General features: G+C 33.6%; 1 protein-coding gene across 1 annotated transcript; it reads right to left on the bottom strand.

Moving 5' to 3' along the window:
• Positions 1-5,898: 5,898 nt before the first annotated feature.
• LOC114637369 (olfactory receptor 4C15-like) lies at positions 5,899-6,989 on the bottom strand. Its single transcript, XM_028785598.1, has one exon. It carries the CDS (start codon positions 6,897-6,899, stop codon positions 5,985-5,987), a length of 915 nt encoding a protein of 304 aa, XP_028641431.1. The 5' UTR covers positions 6,900-6,989; the 3' UTR covers positions 5,899-5,984.
• Between the last annotated feature and the right edge of the window lie 3,172 nt (positions 6,990-10,161).

Raw genomic sequence — 10,161 nt, 5'->3', positions numbered from 1 at the left:
AAGTTTAGTGTAGGCATGGGTCTTAGAGCAAAGTCTTTTTCCACCTCTTTACTAGATCATTCCAACCCCTAACTAAATCCAAACTCTTATTTTTAAACCTTTGGACAAGTTTAGATCTCATCCCCTGTCAAGGAAGTTATTCTTTGCAGCAAATGGAAACCACTACAGAAAACTGAACAAAATACGTGGATAGACTAATTATGAGGAACCCAATCCCAACAGAAAAAGCTACCACACAGTTTCAACAACTAAGTTACACCTATGTTATCTCAGAAATATGACTGCCTTAACAAGACCTGAATAATGAGTAGGACAATAGACATGCTAATGCGGGAAAGGAATTCTCATGGGCCCCACCGCTAGACAAAGAACCACAGGCCAATAATGACTGCTGAGGGACTGAGAGCTACTCTTTCCTCAGGGTGTGCTCCCTTTTAGGTGTCCAATAACAAATGGTCAGCCCTTATATCATTTGCATACATGCAACAACATACAAACTGAGCAGGTTGTATTTTTATATTTTTGTATTTATATATTATGTCACAATAATATTTTTTAAAAGGGACAAAATAATTTAGAGGTTGTTAAATGAAGATATGAAGAAGATTCTAAAACAAATAGGAAATACATTATAAATGTGCTTAACAAAGCAGCTTGATGTATAACACCCACTTGCCATTTCCTGACTTACCACAGGAGGACTTTTTACCCATAACAGTAAATAATCTTTATGTTACCAGTAGCGGAAAAGTCATACTTAGCCTAGGATGGATACAGGCTCACAATGTCTTTGAATTCTTGGTCCTGTTGACTCCATTTCCAACTTCTGGGATTATAAGCATGTGTAATCACAAGCAACAGAATGTATATATTTTAGTAATATATTCTGCAAATTGCATTTCAAGAAGAACGTGAATATTGATGTCAAGATTCTTTAAAAAGTGCTCTGTGCCAAAATTGAAATAAAATATTGAATCATTTAAAAATGTCTTTTTAAAAATAACATGTAAAAATGAATCTCAATGACTTTAAAATTATTTATTAATGCAGTAAATATAGAAAACATATTAGATATTATTTCAGAAATTTAAGTAGGTATTAATTTCTGAAACCGTCCTCAAGCCCACACTTTTATTCAAAATATTAAGTGAATTGAGAAACATTTACCATAGAATATAATGGAGTATGTATAATATTGAAAACTGAGAAATATGTAAAACTATCTTAAGAGTTCTATAATTAAGACTATTACAAATTACTATCACATGATACTACAAATAAAAACCTAAGTAAATGACATAAGAGAAGAGGGATTTAAAAACCTTTCTAAGTGAAAATGAGTATGTGAGAGGAATTTTAACAGATCATTCAGTGATATAAATAAATTTTAATATTTATTTATTGAATAAATAAAATGTTATTTTCTAGAAGAGAGCCCAATATTTTGACAAGTATGCTGTTTTACTATTAAAATACTATAAATTAAACACTAAGATTACACAAAATTTAAATCCCTCTCAATTTGTGAAAATAATGTCAGATTTTAAAACCGTTCATCTAATTATCAAGAGTGGAAGTAATGAATAGATATAACAGGGCATGTTAATGTGGATTATTTATACTGTAAGTTTTTCACCAACAACCATATATTGTTCTTAACCCTTCCTCAGCTCATTGTTCTTTGTTCCAAAGCCATATTCTTATTTAGGAAAAACTCATTTCTTTACATTATTATCCATATATATATACATATATGGATAGTGATATATATTATATAACATATATTGTATTATTTTAAAAATATTCCTTGATCTTTTCCATAGTAGTTATGCATTTTCAAATAACTTTAAGGGTAAAATATTGTGCTGAGGGATACAAAGCAGAAACTAGGGTTCCTGGATCACCTCCTAAGCATATGTAATATCCTTACCTTGCTTGATCAAGTGTCACTTCTATGAAAAATCCAAAGATAACTATCCTTTCCGTTCAGTCCTAACCAAGATTCTTTGTTGTTTTCATCTCTTCCTTATACATCTAAGAGATAGCAGAAGAGAAGTCCTGGTGGAGAACGTTATCTCTGCTTCTTTAGTGTTGTGTTCATCATGGTTACTGAACATCAGATAAATGAAGATGCCAAATGTTTCCTACCTCAATACATCTGGCATTTAAAAAGGTTTCTCTGAGACATCATGAATTTGTGAGACTAATTCTTAGCTCCCCAAGGTTTGTAAATTTTAAGGTCCCAGGAGATTCCATGACATAATTTTGTACAACTTTCAACTAGTTTCAAAGCTTATAATATTTCCACATCCATCTAAAGTTATCCTATGTGTTTCTACTATTTGGAAAGGGTTCTATATGAAAATAATTCTGTATGCTTCATTTGAAGAAGAGTAGACTCCTCTGTGCATTAATTGGTGGCATGTTGTATCTCTGTGCAGAACCTAAGGGAAAAGCCTTGTGTCCAGAGAAATGTGTTAATTTATTGGTAAGGAAAATGTCCACTGTGTTGTTAAATACTGTTAAAAACTGCTCAGGAAAAAATATTTTTGTAGAAATATATGTGAGGTACATAATAATTGAAATAAATTATGCCTTAAGATATTCATATTTTGTTTTCCTATTTATCACAATTCGATATACTTGCACAATATCTTATGATCACATATTGTTCATCAGAATCTCTTCCTTATCCATGTCCCATCCATCCTGTCCTCTTTTTATTATCAATATGCTCCCTGCTATATTCATGTCTCTTTTACTGACCACAGAATTTATTCAGGATGTCTTGTATGTATATGGATGGGACTTATTTCTGGGACCATGGACCACTTATCTGTGGCTTCAAGGTGAAGAAAATACTATCCATTTGGCATATAACTTGAATTGTCAATACTTCTCCAGGAAGTGTAGGACTTCATGAGACGATGATAAATGACTGATGATATGTTGCAAAACCTAAACTTAAGTTTGTCATATGTTGGAGTCTATTGTTTGTTAATGGCTAAAATGTCCATTCTGTCTATATCTGACAACATATCATAGTATAATCTTCCATTATCTAGGAATAAATAGATTACAGAGTATAGTATACTTGCATGAAAATATAGCAATTAAATGCTAGAGGTACTGAAGTCCAGGCTCATGGGTGTTGGGAGAGAGCTTATTAGGTATTAGAGGAAGGAAAGGTAAAGAAAAATAAATAATTATATTACAATAAAATTATTTGAATTCCTCAACAATAGGAGAAGGAGAAGGGGGATGAGGAGGAGAACAAGAAAAACAAGAAAAAAAATGAAATATAAGCAAAGTAGATATGAACACCTACTTTTAATTCTTTACACTCTTTCTAAGATCTGGACCTTTTCCCTTTACTGTGTCATGAATTAGGTTACATAATGTTCCTGAAATTATATATGTCTCAGATTTCATATCTGTCAAAGATTCTAATAGGAAAGATTAGCATCATGGCTTAGTGAACATTACTGTTGTTTCATGTAGCTTTCCTGTAGAGAGTACTAAGTACAGTAAGAAACTGTCAAAAAAATCCCTATGTTCAATTAAAAATTAGTTAAATCTAAGCTTCTTTCATGTGCAATTTAATATGATCACTAATTACAAACAAAGAATGCCATCATATTTTCAATAAAACACTTTATAAAATTAGTGTTAAAATAGCTTGTAGAGAGGATAACAGGGACATGTTTTATTATCACAAGGATTATGATCACAAATCTTAGTGAATATGATTTATGTAACACAAGATCCACTATGAAATATTTTTTTCAACATAGAAAAGATATTACTTGAAAATTAAACTAAATAAAAATAAAATTAGTTTTTTTTTTTTTAAAAATAGACAAGTGTATCCAACTTTTCCCTCATACTCTTGACTTCAGCATGCAAAGTAAAACTGTGTAGCAAAATCAAAGGAATGCATGTAGGTCCTATGTTGGAAACTTTTGTTCTGTCTGATGTATGTTACTCCAAAATTAGATCAAAATCAAAAGTCTGGAGAATGAGAAATGATGTGATCAGTACTACTGATCACAGTAGATAGTTATGTACCCACTGGCACACACGCAGTTACTAATGCTCAGAGAACAATATGGAAGAGAAGTGGGGGAGCATCCTAGCTAGGGGATGGGAAGGGTGCTCGTGAATATCCTCTGGACATGAGGAAGGCAGCTTCATGAACTCACTGAACTCACAGTAACTACGGTTATCTGCAAAGTACCTGCAAAGCGTCAATGAAGACAAATTCCTGGGTCTCTGTGGAAAAACATTGAAACTAATGGCTATAAGCTATTGTAAACAGGCAGCTTTTGTGGAAATTTACCAGCCTCAGTAGTCATAGACCTCGTAAATAGGTAGCCTTGGCAGATAGTACCAACTTAGATAAAGACAAGTGAATCATAGTCAAAGTCATAGTGACCTGTCCCCTGAACCTTCACCCAGCCCATACCCTGTTCTGAAAGATATCTGTACTCCCCCTGAACACCCATGATCTGGCATCATCCCCTTCCACATGTTCTGCCTTTTTGTGTTTATAATCCCTGTGTGAATAAGAAAAAATTATGATTTGATTTAAAAAATAAATAAAATGAAAGTATATTTTAAAAAAATGTAGATAATCATTTGAATGTCCCTATCACATTGAGGGGCTATTGACACTTGATAGTTGATGGGGTATGAAAAAGCATTCTTTACTGAGGATCTGGCCAATGGTAGATTAGCCAGTCTCCAAGGGCTAGTAAGTGACACATTTGCATATGGGCAACTGGATTAAGTTGATTGTCAAAAAAAGATGGGATTCATCATGTTGGAAAGGGCATTAAAAGTTGAGGGTAGATAGAAATTGTAAAATTGTACAGACAAATAACAACTGCTCACAAAGAAAAACTTAGTTTACTCCAATGTACTCTCAAAGGATATACAAATCATATTGAAGGACAGGCCCAATTCCCAGTTGTAATGGCCAAAACACAATGAACTAAATGATAATTTTGGAGATTTTTTAGTGTTACAAAGCTTTCTCTGATAATTTTTTAACTTACCGATCATTTGCTTACATGATATGATTTCTGGTTTTGTGTTTTAATGTGTGTGTGTGTGTGTGTGTGTGTGTGTGTGTGTGTGTGTGTGTGAGTGTTGCTAGTATTCATATTACATAATTGGTGGGGGACTTGAGACAAGATAAGAGAATGGAAAGAAGTAAAATATATTGTACAAAAAATAAAACCATTCAACAACAACAACAAAAAGTCAGATGATACAGGACAACTGGAGATCACATTGTAGAGATCAGGTTCTGCTTTAAAGTCTTTCTGCATTTCTAAGTTCTGGAGTCTCAGGATGCCATTTTATTTTTATATGGAATGAGGTCATTGTTCATCCGCTAAATTCACAATGAAGTAAAATGCTCACATCCACAAATCCCCTGTGCACAAGTACTAGATTAAAAATGTACTTCTCTAATTATGACATTAAAAGTTTCTGAAAAGTAAATTTCAAATTGTCATGTTGTCATATAAACTGTTCTTCCCCAATGAAACAAACATTATAAAATTTATCAGAAACTACAATCAATCTCTTGTAAAAATAATTTTGATATTTCCTTCTGGTCCCTTAGTTCCATCAATGATGACACTGAAACTAGTTATTATTAAATGACTAGTGCATAAGCTGTGGTTCATTACCACAAAATTATTTAACCCTTTTAAATCATTCTGTGTCTATCATGTCGTTAGTTACCTCTGCTTCAGTCCCACCATGCTTCTTTCATCTCCCAGCTTGTTTAATTCCTCTTAACCCTCTCTCTGTCTCCTAAATCTTCCATCTCAGCTCTCCTCTGGCTCTCTTTCATCTCTTAATACCTCCCAGAATCCCCTATCTTCCTGCCAGTGTCCCACCTTCTATTTCCTGCTTCAGCTCATTGGCCATAGGCTTTTTTATTGACAGATAATGTTTATAAGAGATTCTGTCTACAATCTTTTCCACATTTTCCTGATAGCATTCTTCATTTCCTTATTCCTGAAAGTGTAAACCATAGGATTTAACAATGGTGTCAGGACATTGACAAATATAAGCATTTTTTTCTCAAAGGAGAATGGAGATGTAGGTCTTGCATATATTAATATGCATGGGACAAAAAACAAAAGCACAACAATTATATGGGATCCACAGGTAGAGAGAGCTTTACGTCGACCTTCAGAGCTGTGGGCTCTCAGAGAGAACAAGATGACACCATAGGAGACAAGCAACAAAGAGAAGATTATAATGCATATAGCCCCACTGTTGGCAAATATTAAAAGGACATAAATGTGTGTGTCAGTGCAGGCAAGCTTCAGCAATGGGAACAAGTCACACATGTAATGATCAATGACATTGGGTCCACAGAAAGGCAGCTGCAATGTGAAGATAATTTGTATGATAGAATGCAAGAAGCCTCCTGCCCAGGACACCACTACCAAAATTCCACAGAGCCTCTGGGTCATGATGGAAGAGTAGTGAAGGGGCTTACAAATGGCCACATAGCGGTCATAGGCCATGGCTGCCAGGACAATCACTTCTGCCCCAGTGAAGAAGTGGACTGTAAACAGTTGTGTCATACAACATTCGAAAGAGATGGTCTTCCTTTCGTAGAAGCAGTCTATAATTATCTTGGGTGTGACAGTAGAAGAAGTGCATGCATCCAGGAAGGACAGGAATATCAAGAAGAAGTACATGGGGGAGCCCAGTAGTACAGGGCTGTAGATGATGGTCACCACAATTATCATGTTGCCCCAAATAGTTGCAATGTAGATAAACAAAAATAAAACAAATAGTATTTTCTCCACATTCAGGTTCTGTGAAAGCCCCAGGAGTATAAACTCAGTAACAAAGCTTTGGTTTTGCATGATTCATAAGACAGTGAAAGTAAACTTTCTTAACATAAAATTTTCAATGATGAGAAAAAAAGCTACTTATAAGTTCATGATGTCAGCATCAACAAGTTTGTACATATCTAAGGAAATTATTTTGATTGACTCTAGTGCAATTGAAAATAAAATGTGAAAATGTTTTGAAGGCTATAGTTGCGTAACCTGAAGAATTGAAGTAAAGATAGATTATTAAATACTTGAAAGTAGTTACAACTCAAATATTGCATACAAAGATATTTAGTTGTGTGAGTGGAAATAAATATTACATCTTTGAATTATCAGCTTTAAAAAATCTGTTGAATTTTCTTCAAGAGAAATATTAGAAAAATATTGAAATTATTACTTAAATAGTAATGAAGCAACAGAATCTATAAATTATTGCTCTCTATTCATGAATGAACCATGGCTGAGTAGCCTGCAGTATATTGTCAGAGCACTTCTTATATACCAATAGAAGAGACACAATACGTACTTTTGATTACCACTAAAAACTTGACTAGTCTCAAACTTTTTTTACTCTAGGAAGCAGATTATAACCTCAAATAAATTATTCTTCACTTCTACTTCATTTCCAATTGTGTCTAGAACTCTATGAAAAGTACTCTATTGTCATCAAACAGACATACACACAAAGTAAAATAAAATACCAAAGTAAAGTAAAATAAAATGCCAAAACATCCCATAAGCAAATAAAGAAAGAAAATGTTATAGCTCAGATCTCAAGCTCCTGGTAAATACTATTTGACCAAAGATATTGTTACTATATTTGTAAAATGTTTTAATCTAAATTATAAGATCAAATGAACAGGAAATCATTAACCAGTGATTTTAAGAAATGAATGTTCCAAGATCTTTGATGTCTCCAAGGAATCTATTTTGAACAGTGAGCTTTTAAATTTATTGCTCCATTGGTGGATACTCTTTCTATTCTCCTTCTGAGTATTAACATGAAAGCACCTTCTTATGATGTTTCTGTCTCAGTGAGGCATCTTGAAAAGACAACAGTAAATGATGAATGTTCAAGTGATGGACCAAAAATTCACATTGGTGCAAAGCATATCTACAGAAGAGAAATCATTCATTTAATTGGAATTAGAGTCTTGATATTTAATTATTTGCTATATAATTATGTATTGTTTACTTGCTAAGCAAATATTATTTAATAATATGATAAAACATACTTGGGGATTTGTAGGACATTACTATAAATCATGCTCAAAAACAATTTATACATTCAGCTTTAGGGATTATGAAAAAAAGTTAAATAGAAAAATATGAAAGTGCTATTCATAGTAACATGACTTCAACATTCTACATTCAATTCATTCATTTGAAAATTTGCCTGTCTCACATATAGGAAGCTCTTTAATAGACACTAAAATTATATTCCATCTTATGTACTCGTTTTCCCTCCTTTCCATCGCTTCAAAGCAGATTTGTTGCATTTCCTGTCTACACAACTGAAAGTTCATAATATGATTTTTATGTGTATATAATTCCTTGAACATATATGCACATATAAATATATATGAACAGATACATATTTGTTATTTCAAATCTGTAACTAAAATCAATTTAATTATATTGTGAAGAAAAAATGTGACAATTTTAATGACTATAATTTAAAACGAACAGAAAAAATTTTACTTACTAATGGTCCATCAGGTGCAATTGCTGTACTTAAACCAAGAAACCATTTCATAATGTTCTTAGAGCAGTTACTCATTAGAATCTGAATCTATTTACAGGCTACTTCAAAAGAAACAGGAGTAAACTAACCCTACAAGAACATTGGGTCAGAAAAATCATTTATGATAGACTGAGAAAACTACTTTACAATTTACTGATACGCATTGACTTATAAAGCAAGATGGACAATGTACCAGTGTAACTAAGAAGACCACAAGCAAGGTGCCATGTGTCAAAATATGATATTAAAATCTGTATCCCTTATAATGATAGTATTTGTGTAAAAAACAAAACCTATGCTAGAATCCTAGGCCCTGCTCCCAGCAGGCCTAAACTTCTACTGTTTACTGTTTCTGTCAGGATATTTTATACACCAAATATTCTATAATCCTTGGGTTTCACTTGTGCAAATACATTTCTTTAGAAGGAGTATGAAAAGTTCTTCTTGTGGAAAGCACATGAAAATAATGATGGAATTAGAATGTGGGAAGAATGGTATGAAATATTAAGAGCAAGTTGCTTACAGACAGGCAAGTAAGTGACCTTCACTTTCCTCTCCTCCAAGTCTAATCCCTTAGCCTCATCAGCAGTTCTGTAACAGATCACCTGCTGCAACCTCTAAGTCCTTTCTGCCACCATTTGCAGCAGATCACAAAGTTCTTTTCCAATAGTCTCCCTCACCACCCCATCACATTAATTTTGTCAACAGCTGCCACAGGCATTCCCTGGGAACCTGCGGGCCACACTGGAAAAGAAAGCAGGTAAACAAACTTCATAATATGTCTTCCTCCCCAAATCTAATCCCATAGGGTCATCCCACATACTATTGCACACCACCAACATAGCCTTTCACTCATCTTCACAGCATTTCCACTGGATTCTGCAGAGCCAGGTGGTATACCCTGAATTCCTACCTTCTGTGGAACCTGTCAGCCACCTCCTTCCATGCAATTCCAATTCCTAAGTGAAAGTGCCCAGTACTTAGTTTAAGTTCTACCTACAACATCAGTCCTCATACTAGGCATGGTTTCTGAAGCATTCTTACCAGTAAACACAGAGTCATTCTCCTCAGAACTAAAGAAGAAAACATATAATAATGAAAGGAATATCTACCCCATAAAGACAAGAACAGATATTAGCACAAAGGATTACAATTATGCCAAACTTAAATGCCTAAACTCAAATGTAAACACAGAATTAATGATTGCCAGGAGTCTATGTCTCCACTTATCTCAGCAAACCTGTGACAATAATCCCTAAGAAATGCAATATAGCTGAACAACAAGATGAAAACTTTCAAGTTGCCTTGAGGAATACAATAGAGGTCCTTAAAGAGGAAATAAATAAAGTTGTTGAAGAAATTTATGAAGACAAAAATAAACAGTTGAAAATTAATAAGCTAGAACAGCTCTTGAAAGCAGAAATAGAGCAAATAAAGAAAATTCAGGACCTCCAAATCCAGCAACACATCAAAAAGATCATCATCTACCATAATCAAGTACATTTTATTCCAGCGATTCAAGAGTTGTTCAACATACTTAAACTCTGT

This window comes from Grammomys surdaster, unplaced genomic scaffold, assembly GCF_004785775.1.
Source record: "Grammomys surdaster isolate TR1022 unplaced genomic scaffold, NIH_TR_1.0 125284, whole genome shotgun sequence".
Classification (NCBI taxonomy): Eukaryota; Metazoa; Chordata; class Mammalia; order Rodentia; family Muridae; genus Grammomys; species Grammomys surdaster.
This window is presented reverse-complemented; position numbering and strand designations above follow the sequence as displayed.

Excerpts from the sequence above, each read along its gene's own strand:
- LOC114637369 (XM_028785598.1), bottom strand. The coding sequence starts at position 6,899 with ATGCAAAACCAAAGCTTTGTTACTGAGTTTATACTCCTGGGGCTTTCA.